This window comes from Platalea leucorodia (assembly GCF_965183815.1).
Source record: "Platalea leucorodia genome assembly, chromosome: 6".
NCBI classification, from domain to species: domain Eukaryota; kingdom Metazoa; phylum Chordata; class Aves; order Pelecaniformes; family Threskiornithidae; genus Platalea; species Platalea leucorodia.
Window position 1 is genome coordinate 30,813,347 of NC_138828.1, and position 18,759 is coordinate 30,832,105.

General features: G+C 39.8%; 2 protein-coding genes across 2 annotated transcripts in view; both read left to right on the forward strand.

Moving 5' to 3' along the window:
- The first annotated feature begins 775 nt into the window (after positions 1-775).
- Positions 776-7,127, forward strand: LOC309591989 (radial spoke head protein 4 homolog A-like). Its single transcript, XM_082315012.1, has 6 exons — positions 776-1,132; positions 1,642-1,873; positions 3,364-4,119; positions 5,267-5,417; positions 6,295-6,412; positions 6,882-7,127. The coding sequence occupies exons 1-6, from the start codon at positions 864-866 to the stop codon at positions 7,123-7,125; spliced, it is 1,770 nt and encodes a 589-aa protein (XP_082171138.1). The 5' UTR covers positions 776-863; the 3' UTR covers positions 7,126-7,127.
- An 814-nt stretch (positions 7,128-7,941) lies between these two features.
- CENPE (centromere protein E) overlaps positions 7,942-18,759 on the forward strand; it is a gene marked incomplete at both ends in the record, with an annotated part of 37,714 nt that continues 26,896 nt past the window's right edge. The window contains 14 exons of the mRNA XM_082314965.1: positions 7,942-7,997; positions 8,312-8,403; positions 9,270-9,359; positions 9,438-9,556; positions 10,616-10,735; positions 11,474-11,555; positions 11,754-11,821; positions 11,899-11,970; positions 13,570-13,621; positions 14,447-14,534; positions 14,735-14,861; positions 15,796-15,915; positions 17,249-17,407; positions 17,743-17,887. Of these exons, the coding sequence (XP_082171091.1) occupies positions 7,942-7,997; positions 8,312-8,403; positions 9,270-9,359; positions 9,438-9,556; positions 10,616-10,735; positions 11,474-11,555; positions 11,754-11,821; positions 11,899-11,970; positions 13,570-13,621; positions 14,447-14,534; positions 14,735-14,861; positions 15,796-15,915; positions 17,249-17,407; positions 17,743-17,887 (1,390 nt within the window). The remainder of the gene's footprint in view (positions 7,998-8,311; positions 8,404-9,269; positions 9,360-9,437; positions 9,557-10,615; positions 10,736-11,473; positions 11,556-11,753; positions 11,822-11,898; positions 11,971-13,569; positions 13,622-14,446; positions 14,535-14,734; positions 14,862-15,795; positions 15,916-17,248; positions 17,408-17,742; positions 17,888-18,759) is intronic.

Consider the following 18,759-nt stretch of genomic DNA (forward strand, 5'->3'; position numbering starts at 1 on the left):
AGCGGCAGCCCCAGCGGCCACCCCGCCACCGAACGGCTCCCCCGCGCGCGCGCGCGGCGCCTCCAACGGTTTCAACGGCCTCCCCCAGCCCCGCGCTGCCGCCGCTCCCCCAAGGGCTCCGGCTGCAGCGGGCGCCGTCAGCGCGCCGGGACAAGCCGCTCCCCCTTCCCGAGCGCGGGGAGAAACGGGGCGGCAGAGCCGAGCCCCGACAGAAAACCCGCCTCGGGCCCACCCCTTCCGGCACCGCCCCGCCGGGCGGCCCGAGCGACGGCGGCCGGTTTACCTCGGCGACGCTCCGCCCCGCGGGCGGCAGCCGTTGCTGCGCGACGAGCGGAGCCGACGGCGGCTGAGGGGCGGCTCGGTGCCGCCGGCCGGGCTCGCACCCCCAGGCTGTCCCGCGGGAAGGGCAGGAGCGAGGCCTCAGGGAGCACCTGGGGCCCGGACACAGCCCCGACCGGCCCGGGCCGTACACTTCCCGCCCGCCCCAGCGGGGCCCCGGGCAGCCGCCTCTGGAGGGCTTTGAGCCTGAACGAGACCCTCAGCGGCCGGAATCGGGACCAGCTTCCTATGAATACCAGGGGGTAAGGCAAGGGTCTGATCGGCCACAAGGACTGAGAAAGAGCATTTATCAGCCACGCGCGCCCGAGCAAGACCCTTACCAAGCACAAGACCAAAGAGGAAGCGTCAGCCAGGCTCAGGCACCAGGACAAGCCCTGTATCAATCACAGACCCCAATTCAACACCTCTACCATCCACGGGCAGCAGAACAAGCCTCTTACAAGCCACAGCTGCCAGAACTAAACATCAACCAGAGACAGGCGCTGGGACAAGACTCTCATCAGGCACAGGAGGCAAGACAAAGCATGTATCAGTCCCATGAACTAGGATTAGACCCTTACCAAACACAAGAACCAAAAAGTGCCTTTCAGACATCTGCAGTAGGACAAGATCCCTACCAAGCCTATGAACATGGGCATGACCCCTATCAGCCACATGAACCAGGTTATGGTCTCTATCAGCCAGGATACAGTCCATATGATGATCAGATACCCGATCCCAAATCCCGAATGCTGGCAATTCAGAATGCAAAAGCCTATTTACTGAAGAGCAGCACGACATCTGGCCTGAACTTGTAAGTCTGAAAAAGGGACACAACTGAAAGGGGTAGGAAGCGTGAGTGGAGAGAAAAGTAGTGTTAGTAAAAGGGCAAAGGGTTATGTTAAGAAAGGGAGGGATACCAGGGAGGTATACATAGAATGGGAGAATATGTTATAAATGCAATAGTTCATCGCTATGTGATATTTGTGTGTGTCCAACATCTTTCAGAATCAAAATTCCTAAGGGAATTTATAGAGTTCAAAGGGAAATCAATTTGATTAAGAGCAAGTTTAAATTCAGCTTCAGCTCCTGAGGCAGGTGCAGTATATACCAAAAATGGAATATAGGACTACTCCTAAGTATATTATCATCAGGCTAGTTGCAAGTCTAATTTTCCCATAATGCTCCATGATCCCCTTTCATCTAACTATTCCAATGATTTCTCCAAAGCTCCAGGTGATTAGCTTCTGCTTCTGATATTAAGAACATAATATTCTAAAACTTTTGTATAGTAGACCAATAATATTTACATTTATATGACAGATATGATCATCTTGCTAATATGCTAACAAAGATCCTGGATGAACGGCCCACAAATGCAGTAGACATAATTGAGAATATCAGCAAGGATGTGAAGTGGGCTCAGTTTCAGAAAAAAATGGACACTCTTCGAGATGAACATGAGATTCTTCCAACATTTGAAGCTGCAGAAAAGCGTAAAGCTTTGTTCCTCAAGGCAAATGGAGAAGGAAATGAAGAACTAGAAGAAGAGATAGTGAGTTATTATCAGAGAAAAATAGATAGCATATATACCAGGGAATGGGTGGGAGGATGGCGGGAAGGGAAAGGAGGTAGGGAGGAATTTCTGATCTCCCTTGTAGTATTAACTCTCACGATTGTATAAATAATTGTAGCCACAGTATCATGTGCTCTCTTCATAGTTGAGTCAGTCCCATGTCTAGTTGTGAAGAAGAAAACCCATCTGGTTACTTAGTTGGGATTTTTTTCTGTAGCAAATCTAATATCCTGAGCCTTTAAAATCACAGATGTTCTAGAGATGATGAACAGAAAGTAATGTTTACAATATCTCCCATATGGCAGTTCAACATGGAATACTGCATCCAAATTTCTTTTCTTATCTAAAAGTGGTTATAACAAAGAACTACTAGAATTGAAAAGCCATTTCTTAAAACAGGGGATTTTCAGCATTCAGTTGCTTATGTGCAGAAGCATTTGCACCCAATCAAAAAATAAGAGAATTCTTATAATAACCAAGGGAAACTAATCAACAAGATGTTGATTTTCATATGAATTTACCAGTATATATTCAAATGAATTGCCATTGCAGAATACAAATACTAACAACAGAAGAGATAGTCTTTCATCTTTTCCATAGCCTATTACTTATTTTAGAGTACCAGTATATGATGGTAAAAATGGAAAAAAGTAGGGTATTTCAGAAAGGAATTTTGAATTTTTCATACTCCTGTCTGTCTTGCTTTGATATAAGAAACCTGTAAGGGCCAAAGAAGTTCCATACGAAACTAATACTACTTTTTCCAAATTCCCTACCCTGCTGTATACAACTTCTAGTATCTTTGTCTGATATAATCGCCTACCCCCATGAAATGAAAGAAGGGTGATAAAGCAAACAGCAATACTTAATGAAATCTTCATTATTGGCCTATTTCTGCTTCCACTGAAGCCACCTGGAGTCTTATTATGGACTTCAGTAAGAGCAGGGGACAGTATTTTAAAAAAATGCAGGGAGCTTTATGCCAAGGTGTTCAAAAGAACAACATTCACTCCCAAGAAATATTGCTGGTCTGGTGTCTAAATATATAAAATATGTATTATATTTTCCTCAAATGTGTCTGCCACAAACACAAGGAAACACAGTGACATAGTTTGCGGGCATCAAGGCCTCTTACATAGCTGACATGCCCTAGCACTGAAGTCCTTTGTAGATCCCATGTAAGAATTCTGACTTTCCTTATTTTGCAATAATTAAAAGTGAGTTTGAACTTTGAAATCCTGTATTCTAAAAGCTGCAGATCATCTGTGTTCTCTTCTTTCCCTTAAAATGGTATTTTTAATTTTTCTAAATGATAATGGAAGATGTAGTGGATGAATAGCTGCAAAGCACTTTGAGACAATGAGTGGCATTGTAGGAAAGTGAAGTATAACTTTCAGTTTAACATGTTTAATTTTTCAAATAGATAATCATACCAGTCTTCAGCTCTAACTCCGGATCTTCTTTCCTAGGGAGAGACCCCTCTACCTAATGTGATGGAAACAGCCTTTTATTTTGAACAGGCTGGAATTGGCTTGAGCAAAGATGAATCCTATCACATATTCCTTGCCCTTAAAAAACTAGTTAGTGTTCAGCCAATCCAGACCTGTCGCTTCTGGGGCAAAATTTTGGGCCTGGAGATGAACTATATTATAGCTGAAGTATGGTACCATGAGGGGGAAGAGGAGGAGGAAACAGAAGAGGAAGAAGTTACTGAGGAAAAAGGGAAAGGGATGGGTGAGGGCGAAGACGAAGATGAGAAGAAAGAAAAAGAAGATGAACCACCAAAATCCACATATAAACCCCCACCTGTCATCCCGAAAGAAGAAAATGGGACTGGGGCTAATAAATATGTCTACTTTGTCTGTAATGAGCCAGGCAAACCCTGGGTGAAGTTGCCTCCAGTGACGCCAGCCCAGATTGTCTGTGCCAGGAAAATCAAGAAGTTCTTCACTGGTAGGCTGGATGCTCCTGTTGTGAGCTTTCCTCCTTTCCCTGGAAATGAGGCCAATTACCTGCGTGCACAGATAGCTCGGATCTCAGCAGGAACCCAGATCTCTCCTATTGGATTTTACCAGTTTGCAGAGGACGAAGGAGAGGAAGAGGAGGAGGAGGGAGGAGGAAGAGATACATATGAAGAAAACCCCGATTTTCAGCCCCTTTCTGTGGCCGAAATGGTGGATTCTCTCGCCACATGGGTACACCATGGACAGAGTATTCTAAACCAGGTATGTTCTGGCATAGCTCACGTCGACCTCGGATACCATTCACGCTGGAGTACTCATAGGGTTTCAGAACGTAAATGAAACTTCTCACCTGCACATTTGAACCATTCACCGGAAATAGTACTGGACTGAAATATTTTTCTACAGAAAATATATTTGATATAGTATATAATATATACGTTGCGCATATCTACATATAACATATTTTTATATATTATGTATATATATATATTTAGGAACCTCCTAGGTTTAGTACTTTTTTCAATGGTGTGTTCTTGAGATTGAAACCTGTCTTTAGATAACGGTATGGAGTTAGCCCTTGATAGATACCAATAATTTCTGGTAACCTTCTATATTAGGTTTTCTCTTTTGAAGTCCTTACTTGACAAAAATGTTTTAAATTCTCTAAATTTCTTGGGTAGGATGCTAAAATGCAGATAGCTTATGACTGTATGCTACATGGAACTTATTTGATGTTTTCTTCTGGTTTGTTTTTTGTTGCTTACTTTCTGCTGTGAAACATGCAAATGAAAAAGCTTAAAAGCTTGTGGTATCAAGCTAGTGCTGGAAAGAGGTATTACTAATTTGATGATCATTGCTGGATGACTTGCTGGCCAGTCCACCAGTTCAAGAATGCTAGTGTAAAATAACAGCAAATGGTAGGAAATAAGGTTTAAAATTATGACCAGCAAAACAATAGTTGTAAAAATAAAATCTATATGCATTAGAATCTGAAGAACATTTTGTTATGTTCCTCTGACTGGTAGCTAAATAACAAGGCAGACTTTAAAAGGAAGGGGCAAAGTCTGTAAGTTAAGCCTCTTAGTTTGCAGTAACTGGTAATATAGCGAGGACGTAAACCAAACTAGCAAGGAACTGAAGAATACAAAATAACAAAAAGCTGATGACAGAGGTATAAGGTTATTCTGAAATAGTAAGCAGGGATGAGGGAGGAATGAGTGATATAGGAAGCACTCTGCCAAGAGCATACAATATTCTGCCAACAATATACCAATTATGGAATATATATTTTTCTTTTCTTCCCCCCTCCCTTAACTGTGTGTGTGTGTGTGCCTGAGCCAATTGTTTTAACTGGCTTGCCTTTCAGTGATTGTTACATGTATTTATTATTTTTCCATATCAATTATAGGGTCGCTGTGTTTGGCTTAATCCTTTTCAAAAATCAGAAGAAGAAGAAGAAGAAGAGGAGGAGGAGGAGGAGGAGGAGAAAGCAGAGGAGCCAGATGAAGTACAGCAAGAAATAGGACCTCCTCTTCTCACTCCACTCTCTGAAGATGAAGGTATTCTGAAGATGAAGGAATATGAAGTTTTTGATAGAGAGCCACTAGGAATGTTGGCATTTAGGTAGTAAAATTTGAAGTTATAGGTCTCTGATGCTTCATGGAGCAATATAGTTTGCCCTGTAGGGTAAACAATTTCTTTTACAAAATGGATCAAAAGCAAAATGGTTAACAGTATTGACATTAAAACTGAAATAATTGGGTTTACTAGTGAACAATCTTGTTGAGAACAAAGGGAAAAATACCTCAGACTTGTCAGGCTGCTGCAAGTTCAAGACAGCTCACTACATGAAATACATTCAGCTATTTTTCCATCATCTTTTTAGACAAAAAAAGTGTATGTGCACCTGTAAATAAATAAACATATATACGTACATACATGCATAGATATACAAATAAGAATTTAGATCCTGTAGCATATTACTGCAGCAAATCATGGGAATATGGGAACCTGAATATTAGATTACATCAATAGCAAATTATTTTCCTACTCTCCATTCTTTGATCAAGGTGAAATATAACTGTATAATTTATCCATAAGTGATAAACAGTCCTTGACCAAAGAAACAGCAGTGAGTACTACTGAATTTCAGGAGCGTGATCTTTTCTGTACGTGGCTCTATTATCATTCCTGTGCTACCTACCCGTACATCCAAACCACCTGTTTGAATATGACGCCTACATTTATTGTTTCTGACTTCTGGCTCTTCTAACATGCAACTTATTATAACCATTGCTTGAATTCTGTGAAAGTCTTGTAGCTCAGTCTTAAATATTTTGTAGAGGCTCAATTTATTTTCAATTTATTGTCAATTTATTCATAGGCTCAATTTATTGTCAATTTATTCATAAACTGTGTGTGTTTGGCTGTCTCCAGGAATTCAAAACATCCCTGCTTGGACAGCTCAGCCTTCTACAAACCTGATCCCGCAATACGCCCTTGCAGTTCTCCAGTCTAACCGATGGCCCGGAGCATATGCCTTTGCATCTGGCAAGTGAGTAGCTAGTTGACGTGGTGACAACACAGACCGTATATGCTGAACACCTGTCTAATGAAGTCAAAGTTGCTTTATTATTAACTCATTGACTGAATTCTAACTATTCCAGAGACTGATAGAGAAGGGCACTTAAATGTGCACAGCCACAGTAAATGTGTATTTAAGACTGAAAATTAATAATCATTGGAAAGGCTAGTATAAAGTTAATGGATGTAAATGTTCAGTTAGTATTTGGGCACAGTCCTTGATTTAAAACTTATATTCTTGAGTCTGTGGTACTTTTTACATTCTGCGGTTCTAATGTTCATTCGTTTCCACTACACATGGTACTGTCTTTTAAATACTTCCGTTATAAGGTATCTGCACCACAGCGACTTTTTGCACAGCAGAGTAAGGAAGCCTGACAATATCTCCGCTGATGTTTTGCTGGGGGGAGAATGCGTGATCTTTCACTTTTCTTTCTCAGGAAATTTGATAACATCTACTTCGGCTGGGGTCACAAATACAGCCCAGAGAACCACACTCCCGCGCTGCCTCTGCCAGTGCAAGCAGAATACCCCAGCGGGCCAGAAATCACTGAGACAAGAGACCCCACTCTGGAAGAGGAACTGGCTTTCAAGGCTGCGAGGGAAGAAGCCTTAGCTGCAGCTGAGGAAGAGGAAGATGAGGAAGACGTTGTTGAGGACGATGAAGAGGAGGATGATGATTAAAATACGGGGGAGGAAATATTTTTAGTTTAAAAGTTTAAATATGATTAGTCTTTTCATAGATTAGTCATTAAGTAGTTGACCTGAAAACAAATGCAGGTGGAGCGTGCCGCCTTTTTTGATGTCTGTAGGCTCCCCTCCGCAGCCGCCTTTCCCTCCTTCCCCGCCCCCCAAGCCCACCCGCGCTGGCGTGAAGCCCGCACTGCTTCCACTGGAGGGCAGCGCGGTAAAGCCGCCTCTTTTCAGAAGAGCAGGCAAACATCGTCTGCTTGTGCTTCCTAAAATAATTCTGCTTTGAACTGACTTAACCACCGTCCACCAAACGTTCTTGTCCTTTTTCTAACCCGCACTTCAATGCCTATAGAAATTTTACTTAAACCGAAAAAAAAAAATAAACGTAATTACATAACAACGTCACTTTTATGTGTGACAGCATACTATTTAAATTCAGCAGGCAGCTTCCTAAGTTACCGGCCGAGCGCTGCGTCCCCGCGGCGAGGCGCCGCTCGCACGGCGCCGCAGCCCTGGCCGCCACCATCGCGGGACTCTCGACAGGCAGGGGGGTGTCGCGGGGAGCGCAGGGGCTGCTCAGCCATCTATCGCTCACGACGCGTTGCCTGTTCCCCCCCGGCCAGGCCTTGGCGAGTGGTACGCTCCGCCGTGGCGTCTGCCCTGCGCGGGCCAATAGGAAGCGTCCTCGGGAGAAGTTCAAACGCCGGTGGCGGTTGGGTCGCTGCGCTGCTCGCCTGGGTGCGGGCGGGCGAGCAAGGAGTGAGCGGCTCCCCTGTCACGGGCGGCGCGTGCCCAACGGTCGCGGGGATGGCGGAGGAGGGAGCCGTGACGGTCTGCGTGCGTGTGCGGCCGCTCATCGCCAGGTGAGGCTCCGTCCGGGCGGCAGGGCCGCGCCCCAGCCCCCGGCCTGAGGGGAGGCTGCAGTCCCTCGGCTTCCCTGGGTGTTGCTGTGCCCCCTCTCACCTTCCGCTGGGCCCCCGGGAGCGCCGCTACCGCCCTACGAAAAGGGGGAGGCCGGGGCGTAAATGCGGTGTCCGTCCCTGTGGAGGAGGGAGAGAGCCGGAACAAACGGGGCTGGCGAGGGCCTGGGGGAGAGGTGCTCACGGTAATGGGTACACCGGCGTTATAGGAGCAGAGTCCTGAACTAATAAAGTTAACGGAATATCTCTTCTTCTAGAGAAAATGCTCTAGAAGATAAAGTGTCACTCCACTGGAAAAGCGAAAATAATACCATTTCCGAAGTGAATGGTACAAAAGTATTCAGTTATGGTAAGAATATGAAAGCGATTACTGTATTTTGATGCTTATATGGAGCTTTGTTACTGTACTGCTTGAATGTATGCTAACATCAGTAACCTTAACTTTTTGATCCTGAACTTTTTTTCCAACTTCATAATTTTGAAGGAGTGCCGTTGGTGCACACAGGATTTTGGTTTTAGTCAGTACCGGGAATCTGCTTTTGAAGTCAGCTTCCTGATGGACGTTGCTTTCTCTGCTCTGCTTCATGCTGTAGAGTGGTTTTGGAACACAAGCTGGATTCTTTTCATATGAATTCCAGTTACAAAGGGACTAGACTAGGGCTAGTCCAGAGCATTTAGGGTAAAGAGGGTGGGGGAACCCAAACCCAAAACTGAGAAGTGCCTAGTGTGGATGTTAGATCCTCATAACTAACTGCCTCACTTTGAGTCTCTTCCTACTGATCTACTCTACTTGTAAATATGAATGTAGTCACTACAAATATTTTTCCCAAATTATAGATTCAATAAAAGCATGCTCTAAGCTAGGAATTTAACAAGTAGCCTGTCCTGTCAGGCTTACAATCCTCATGGATAAATTAGCCATAACTGTTTTTAGGATCAAATAGGATGACTATTTAACTGTGTTCATCATTCTTAGTTTTTTTTGACTTGTCTGTTCATCGTATCTTTCTTGGTTCTGGGTTTAATATTTCTTTTAAAAAAAAAAAGAAAGTCTGTATTAGTAGTGTCGCAATTACATTTTATGTTTGAATTATCCTACAAACAATCTGATGCCCATTTATTGGATTTGAAGTCAGCAATACTGAGTAAGATGACAGCTTGTTTTTTACTTATAATAGAGTGGATTTACATGCTTGCTTTTTTTTTTTTTTTAAGATCGTGTCTTTCACTCAAGTGACAACACTCAGCAGTTATATGAAGGTGTAGCTGTTCCAATTATACAGTCAGCTGTGCAAGGTTATAATGGTAAGTTTTAAAACTGTGTGTAAAACCTGTTTGTAATGTGTTTCATAAGTAATTAGTAATATTTAACCATCTTTCTAGGCACAATTTTTGCTTATGGACAGACTGCTTCAGGGAAGACGTACACAATGATGGGAAACGAAGATTCTGTGGGCATTATCCCTAAGGCAATTCAACATGTTTTCAAAATTATTTGTGAGGTGAGCAATTCCATTAAAGTCAAGTGACTGAAAGGACTAGTGATATTTGTCGTTGTTACAGAAAAATTAATTTTAGTACCAAGAAGCTTATAAAGGAAATGAATTTATATTCAACCATATGTTGCTGTTGCTTTGCTAGTCTTGCAAAGATGAGTGGTTTAAAAAAAAAAAAAGGGACTCTATTAGTTAGAATCAAATCAGAACAAAACTGGGGGGGTTGTTAAACTTGCAAATATACTAACCCTTGGTTACAAATATAAAGATACTCGTTAGCATGTTAGATAAGGTAATGTGAAGCTTCGTGTTCTTTATTCTGCTATTTTAAAACTTTAAAAAATTAACAGTGTTAAAGACTTTTTAGTGGGAAGAATATGACACTAAATTTACTTATTTCAGGCTTTCAAAAGAGTCGTAGGCTAACTGCTCAGTGCTAATAGGAAGTAAGGAGAAGGTGTAAGTTAAAACAGTGATTTCCAAAACATCATCTGCAGAGCATTTGCTTCTGCCTTGAGGATTTCAGGTAATTGTTATCAGTTATGTGAAGTGATTGCTGCTCCTTTGAGGAGGTGCAGAGTACATTAGGGGGTCTATAAAAGTAATTAAAGCCAAGAAAACTTTCCATGGTGCTGTAGTCCTTGAGTCCATTGTGCAGCCTTTCCTCACCCCAGTATTCTCTACCAGGGAGGCATGAGAAGCAGCAGCAAGGTAAATCTAAGCAAGCAGGGAGAGTAGACTAGGTACGCAGAGAGGAAAGAGCCTAAGCAAGAGGAAATTAGATATGGAAAGGGCATTTAAGTGTGGTTATTACACTTCTGTAGGGCAGTTATCTTAATTCTATAACCTACTAAAAGTGATATACCATTAATGCAGCTAGAAAGAGGTGGGAGAGAAGAAAAATGATTCTGTATTGGTAGATGCTAATGTGCAAAGAGGATGGGGGGAAAGAAATATGTGGAACAATATCCAAACATATACCCTTGAATTTAGAATACTTGCATTAAAAGGTGTTCATTGACTAGTCTGTTGGTTTTTTTTTTTTCCTCTTTCTTTGAACATTAGATTCCAGATAGAGAATTCTTGCTAAGGGTTTCTTACATGGAAATCTACAATGAAACCATTACAGATTTGCTTTGTGATATCAGGAAAAAGAAGCCTCTGGGAATTCGTGAGGATGTTAATGTAAGTGGATGTTATATAGTTTAAGTATTGTATCTGCTTGGAGTAAAAGAAGTAGTTAAAAAAAAAAAAAAAAAGCAGCCTTCAGAGGCATCTAGTTGAAAACTTTTCTGTGTCAAATTGTGTAATGGTTATCTTCAGAATTACCAGATGGACACTTGATGTACTAGAATAACAGTAGTGAAGTTGGGCTTGCTGTTGCTGGTTTATCTTTATAAATGTTTGTAAATGTAGACTTAATTCCTTAAGTTTTCCAGGATAGTATATTTTATTTAAAAATTGGTGGTTTGTTGGTTTTTTGGTTTTGTTGTTTTTGGTTGGTTGATTGTTTTTTTTTTTGTTTTTTCAACACCCTAAATGATCAGTGCTTTTGGAACTTGGGAAGAAGGGAGACTTGTCAGTTGTATGATTATGGCCTTATAACATGTACTAAGAAATATACTCCTGGATTCCCTCAGAAAATGTCCAGAAGGATATTTCTCTTACTAGTTTTATTTTTAGGAAACCTTCTAGATCTCTGTTGTTTTTTGATTCCTGTGCCTTTAGGCTATAGTTCTGATAAAGGTCTAAACTTTCCCCATTCCTTGTGTTCAGAGTAAGAAGACATTCAACTGTTGTTGTTTCCTTTTAAGAATGAATCAAACTGGAATAAATACCATAATAATTGCTGGTAATGTTAACTTAATGTATTGAAGTGAGCTTTAGAGTTCGGTGAAATTTATTACTGTTTTTGTTCTTAAGAGGAATACGTATGTAGAAGATCTGATTGAAGAGGTGGTGGTTGCCCCAGAACAAGTTATGGAATGGATCAGAAAAGGAGAAAGTAAGTTGTTTAGCCAATGTTAGCTGCTATCTTCAAAAAGCATTGATGAATTGGATATATCTAGAATCATGGGGTATCTCTTTGAGATTACGTTCAGAAATCAATGTTTTTCGGATAGTTTTAAAATTGTACTTTTTGTCTGTTATCGCCAGTTTATCAGAATATAAGCAGAAGTATTCTAATATTGCTTTTTGACAGAAAATCGCCATTATGGAGAAACAAAAATGAATGAACACAGCAGCCGTTCTCACACTATCTTCAGAATGGTAAAAACTGTTCCATTATTAGGAGGGTTTTTATTATTTTTGAAATGACAAAACCTTATTGCACCCTCTTCTTCTAGATCATTGAAAGCAGAGAACGAAGTGACCCTGCAAATGCAAACTGTGATGGAGCAGTGATGGTATCTCACTTGGTAAGCTGTACTCCAAGAAGTTATTAAATAGGCATTTAAGTAGAGAATTTACTGTTACCACTTGTTTGAGAGAAGAATGTTACTTTATAATGACATTACAAGTATGCTTTGTTGTTAACTTCCATCAGACATTTCTTAAGCAGAAATCATGTTTCTGATCATCTGTATAGAGGGAGACTCCTGGGGTGTTATCTAGAGGATATCTTTCCACCAAAGGGAATTCTGACATGGGAATAGTTCCTAGACAATTCATGCTGGATTGGGGGGTGTTATACCCTTCCCAGGGGTGTAAGAGACTATTGGCAGAGTGCTCTTGCATTTTGTTAAACACAGCTTCCCCTATAGACAAGTTCCTGACCCCTACACACAGTTCCTGACAAGCCCAGTGAAGTAACTTCTGAAGTGGGTAACCTTAAGGCTTCTCTTATCCTCAAATTTAGTTGTTAAAAGAACATGTGGCCTACAGCTGCAATTGCCAGAAGATTCATTTTTTTCAAAAGTAACCCTGCTTATCATCTCTTTAGTGGATTACTAGTATATGAAATGTCCTAAGCTGGGGGGAACACAGTGCTGGTCTCTAGGGGAGTGTTTTGGTTTCTGAATCCTCCTATATACAGTTTTCCCTTGATTCTCAGAAAAGAATCCAAATCAACTGGAGGAATGAAATCAATATGAAAGCATTCGAGCTTGCTAAAATCTGCATAAGCACTCTCATTCAGAACTGGGAATAGCATTAAGTCAATTGCATTGTTGAAAGATTTCTGTTCTGGCTTCATGTGAAAAAGCCCTGGGATCTGAATGTAAACACTACTCATGCAGTATCTGAGCAAACTACTGCCCGCTTTTTTTTTCCTCACCATAGCTTATGGGTTCTATTCTTCTTACACCACCCTTCGCCGTGTCTCTCTGTTCCAACTGACTTTATAGTAACCTCTACTAACCAGGGGGAGATAGAGGCTTTTTGGGCTTTTTGGTCTGTTGCTGCTTGGTGGAGTTAGTACAGGATTTTACCCTTCTGAAACAGGAACCAATTAAAGCGAGGGCTACTTGCTCAGGCAAGTCATTATGGGATGCTAGAAAGTTCTAGTTGACTTTGAACCAGATTGAGTGAGGCTTTTCCTCTGGTATTTAATTTCTTCCTTTCCTTATCCCTACAATGACAGGCAAGGAGAGACATACAGCTGACTCAAAACAGGGTGCCAGATAATCTCATCTGGGCTCTCTTTCCCATGAAAGACTGGACCAGATGATCTGTGATTCTATGAAGCTTCCTACGGCTTGAAGGAAGCTAACCCTTCTGTATTGAGAAACCATGTTTATCTTTTTGTTACTGAGGGTAGGGGGAATTGCACTGCAAGTTTGACATACTGTTCAGGGTGGTATTAATAGAGTTTGTACAAACTTATTGCATGTCCTTATGTACCTTGAAAGTATTGGTTGGTATGTGTGTAGTAGCTATGGATTACTTCCAATAATGACAGGCTTCTTGCTTTTTTCTAAGTGTAACTTTATGAAATTCTTAGCAGAGATTTAGAATTAAGATGATCTAAAATTAAATTGTCTTAGAACTAACCTGTGAAATATTTAATGAATTTGCAGAACTTGGTAGATCTGGCAGGCAGTGAAAGAGCTAGTCAAACAGGATCTGAAGGTGAGTGGTAAATGAGGCTCTTCTGATGACCACTTCTGTTCATTAACTCTTATGAGAGACTATGATAGAAAGGAAATTATTTTACTTATGTGCTATTGTGCTACTTATTGTTTATAAATAATCTCTTTTCCTATTGGTAGGGCAGGATCTACTCAGGAAAATACAGAAAATGCTGTAAAGTGCAATTAGTTAGGGTAGTAATGTGGCTTTTCTAGAATAGCAGGTCCAACAGCAGTCATGCACTGAACTAATAGAATGGAGATGAATCAGTAGACTCACTTGTAGTAAAGAGGTCATTAGAAGCGTATAGGGACTCGTATATAAAGGTGAAGAGTGAATAGAGGGCTCACTCTTTAGCTAAGAGGAAGCTTGATTGTTAACAATGACAGCATGAAGCTGCACAAAAATGCCTTTATCGTAAAAAAAGTGATCTGAGAGGAACACAAGTTAAGATTCTCTCTTACGAGGAGTAACTAACTCGAAAGTTGTATCTAAGGTTGGTTTGGTATACTTACGTAAATATGGGCATTTGCAAAACAGGAAACAAAATTGAAGTTCTTATGGCCCCAGCTATTTACTCTGTAAAGATTATTAATGTTTATTTGTGATAGATCAATATCTCATTTTGATGCATTTCAGCTATTATAAAGGATTTGATACCGGCTGCTGATGGGTCATAGTGCATTGTGGCACTTGAGATTTACCTTCTGGATAATCCCTCTCAACATAACATAGCACAAAAGCTTGAGAGGTTGAAAATGTATCTTAATGTTGTTTTAAATTTAAAAAAATAAATAATAAAGAAAACTACTGTGTGATACCTAGGTGTCCGACTGAAAGAAGGCTGCAATATAAACCGGAGCTTGTTCATTCTGGGTCAAGTTATCAAAAAACTTTGTGATGACCCTTCTGGGTAAGCACTTGTGTTTGTATACTTGTTTTAAGAGAAGTCACTAATAAACTAAGAAATTAAAATCCTTTATATATAATCCTATTTTATGTAGGTAACTATTTCAAATAAAGTATTACCTTGAGAAAAGATATTTACTGTGTTTTTTCTATACAAAAATATTAATTCTTTCTTCTTGTTTTTTCTTCCCTCTTTTTCATCAGCTTTATAAATTACAGAGACAGCAAGCTGACTCGAATTCTGCAGAACTCCCTTGGAGGAAATGCTAAGACGGTTATTATTTGTACAATTACTCCTGTTTCTTTTGATGAAACACTCAGTACTCTTCAGGTAAAACTTCTCACCTGTTTTCAATATTATTCTGACTCAGGGCTTCATTGTAGACAAGTTGGAGGAGTGGAAAATGTGATCTGCTGGATCTGTAGTCACTTGAATCTTCTAAAGGTCCTCTGTGGACTTGGAACTTGAAATATTTGTTTCGTACACAGCATCTTTTCCCAGTCCTCATCTAGGACGAGAGGAAACGGCCTCAAGCTGCACCAGGGGAAGTTTAGGTTGGATATTAGGAAAAACTTCTTCACCGAAAGGGTAGTCAGGCATTGGAACAGGCTGCCCAGGGAAGTGGTTGAGTCTCCATCCCTGGAGGTATTTAAAAGACAGGTAGACATGGTGCTTAGGGACATGGTTTAGTGGTGGACTTGGCAGTGATAGGTTAACGGTTGGACTCGATGATCTTAAGGGTCTCTTCCAATCTCAATGATTCTATGATTGTACTAGGTTGTCTAACTAGAGCTTTCTGGCAGTTGGAATGAAGCTCCTTCTCTCACCTTGCAGGCAGTAGATAACCTCTGTTTTCTCATTTGGCTTTTCCAAACACAGTTAGAGCTACAAGTCTTTGCTAGCACAAGATGTTAGACAGGTCCTGCAGGAAAGGAGGCTAATTGAACTATTCATGAACTGTATTCTTTAGGTAGGTTTGTCTTCCATTTTGGTTGTCTCTTGAGCTTTTTATTAAATAAAAAAATAACTTGGTATATTTTTGCTTGAATGTTAGGCTTTGCTTTTTAGGTATTAATATCAAGCAAAGAAAACTTACCTTTTCAAAGCTTAGAATACATGAAAAGTAAGCAAATGCAAATATTTGTGTCCTTTATTATCTCTTGCTCTTTATCGAATAAACTGTGCCTTTAATTCTGTTGGGGAAGTATGAGACAGAATAAGTCTTTTGATATATTTGTTCTGTAACTATTGCCCATTCTTCCAGTTTGCTAATACAGCCAAAAGAATGAAGAATACTCCGAAAGTCAATGAAGTACTTGATGATGATGCCCTCCTGAAGAGATATCGCAAAGAAATTCTGGATTTGAAAAAGCAACTGGAGGAAGTATGTAATAAACTTATTAAAATTAATCTATCCTTAGTACTGATAGCTATTTGGAAACATTCTGTTTTAAACCCAAACTAGTTAAATTTGGCAGGGTTTAAAAAACGGTTTAAAACCACTTGAAGTGATATCTGTCATTTCTATTGAGAGAATAGAAATTGAAAAGGTGATGTGAAGTTTAGAACAACTGATAATAGTCAGCATATCTGTGTGAAAGCTAACACTGAATGAGATCAACTAACTGAATTGCTTGCTTTCTGTAGGTTAATGTATTTAAGAAATAGAAATTTGCCATGCCTTATAGCACACTTTTATATTGCCGCAGATCAGAAGGAATAATTAACTGTCATTCAATAACTTCTTCTTACGCAGCAATTAAAGATTCCAACTTAATTCGTATTTTTCGCACTTACCGATGTTTAACTTCAGTTTGAGTTGCAAGAAGTTGCAACCGCGTAAGATCCCTGGCAAAACTTATGTCCTGTATAGGCATAAGATACGTTTAGAAAATGAACAATAGTAACTTCCCACCAAACAGTGTAATCTCTCATGTGTTCATCTTTCTCCAAAAATCTATGGAGTTGAGGAGCAATCTTGCAAGTCTTGTTAGAACATGGATCATAAAAGATAAAGCACAGGAAAATCACAATTCTGAATATACTGTTTTGATTAATTAAATCATCAAATACAATAGTCATAATAAAAGTTTAAGGAAAAATAACTGACCTCTTATGTTTAAAGATACTTCATTTGCAGTATAAACTTGCACCTAGAAGCGTGTTTGCTATCTTCTGAGGTAAGGTAGTGAAGAAAGTACTTAATTAAGTACAGAAGAGTTTGTTGGAAAATCCCATGTGAACTTCGAATTACTATGAAGTATTGTAAGCTTATGATTAAGTTGTCAAAATGCAGTAATGCAGTTGCTTTACAATAGAATAATTTTTCAGTACTTCAAATTTTAAAAGACTACATGCCTTAGAGTAGCTTGCTGTTATTTGACAGTTGAATACTAGTTCTCAAAGAGCTTCAGGCTTCTGGTGTCATGGGAAGGTCATCTTAAAACTATGTTAGACTTGAAAGAATGCTCTTTTTTGTCCTTAGGAAAATCTGAGGCTGTATTGTTTTGGGGATTTTTGACCCCTTTGAATACTAAGTCTGCAGGTAAATTGTAGACTAAATTGTCAGTTTCATTGTTAAAGATTAAAGACATCTATTCCAGACTTAAAAGAATATATGTGTGTAGTTGTTTTTAAATATTAGTAATTGTCTATCTTCTGTAGGAGTAGTTTGTGCTCTTAAAACATCAGGTTTATTAATCTTCTTTTTATGGAAGGTGTCTTCAAAGACTCAAATTCATGCAATGGAAAAAGACCAATTGGCCCAGCTGTTGGAAGAAAAAAATTCTCTTCAAAAAGTACAGGAAGACAGGATACGAAACTTAACTGAGATGCTAGTGACTTCTGCCTCCTTTTCCTCAAAACAGAATGCTAAAGTAAGCACCTGTTCTAGATCTTATTTGTTAACTCTGAAATACTTTGCAAAAGGTAATATTAAATACGTAGGGTTATATTGACAATGAAGAATAAGTTCAATAGGCAATTTTCACATAATCTTTCTTATTTTTAAAGGGGTAACTTTTAAAATAACTTCTGAGTGAATATCAATTCAATGTTGCCTTGCAATGAACAGACTGCAGAGACTTTTGCTTTCAAACACTGTCTAGTTAGCTGCTGCTACTGTTATAAAGCTAGCCTAATGCAACATCTACTCTCTACTTAATGCTTTGGTTGTATTGCTTTTTCCTGTAAATATTTTTTTTTTTTAAAGGCCAAGAGAAGAAGAAGAGTTACTTGGGCTCCTGGTAAAATAAACCAGGCAAATGTGAGCTATTTTGAAGACTTTGAAAAACCAATGCTGACTGAAACAAAAAAAATGAAAATGTCTCTGTCGGCACTACCAGACATGGAGGATTGTAAGTATCTTCAGGAAAAAATAAGGAAACTCTGCAAAGCAGCTTTGAAATGAGAAATAATCCCTTCTAAATAAATCTAAGTTAAAAAGCAAATTAATTTAACAATATGAAAACTGCATTTAATTGGCACTATACTACTCAAATTATGTTCCATAAACCCAGTTTTGAAAGAGTTACCTGTAGCCCATAAGGAAATTACATATGTCTGCCAGCAAAGAATGCTGCCTGGGAGGGAGGTGGTTTTAGCACAATAATACTGGTAGTTCTTGTGCTGGAAATAAGGTTCATTTTATTTAAAAAGTGGGAGCATGAGCCTCACTGTCTCAGGTGAAATAACGTGTAGCAAATTCCTGTTGGATAACTTTGCAAGCATTACTTAGTTTCCCAAAGGGAATAAGTTAAGACTCTGATAACACAAATTAAAAAACAAACAAACAAACAAAAAACAAACAACAAAAAAACCCCACACCACCCACAACCCAACAAAACCAAATGTCCCTGTACACACCTTTCAAGGAAATTGTTATGCCCCCTGCCCCAGATATTGAGCTTTTAATTTGCTAAAACCAAAGGTAAGAGCTGTGAGGTAAAAGGCAGGGTCTACAAATATTTCTGCCACGCGGCCTACCCCAACCCCCCATTTTTTTGTAAAAGTAGTCAGTTATTCTTTAACACAGACTGTCCATCCAAACTGTGTTCTCCCCGCAAAAAGGAGGAGCGGGGGGAAAGGGGTTGTGTGTGAAATTCCAAAATCCTCAACAAGAATATAGAAGTCCTTACTCAAAGATCACATTGAGATACAGAGAAATTCAACAACTTATTAGAGGAGTGAGGGACAAAGAAAGTTGAACTGAAGATGAGAATAATTAGAC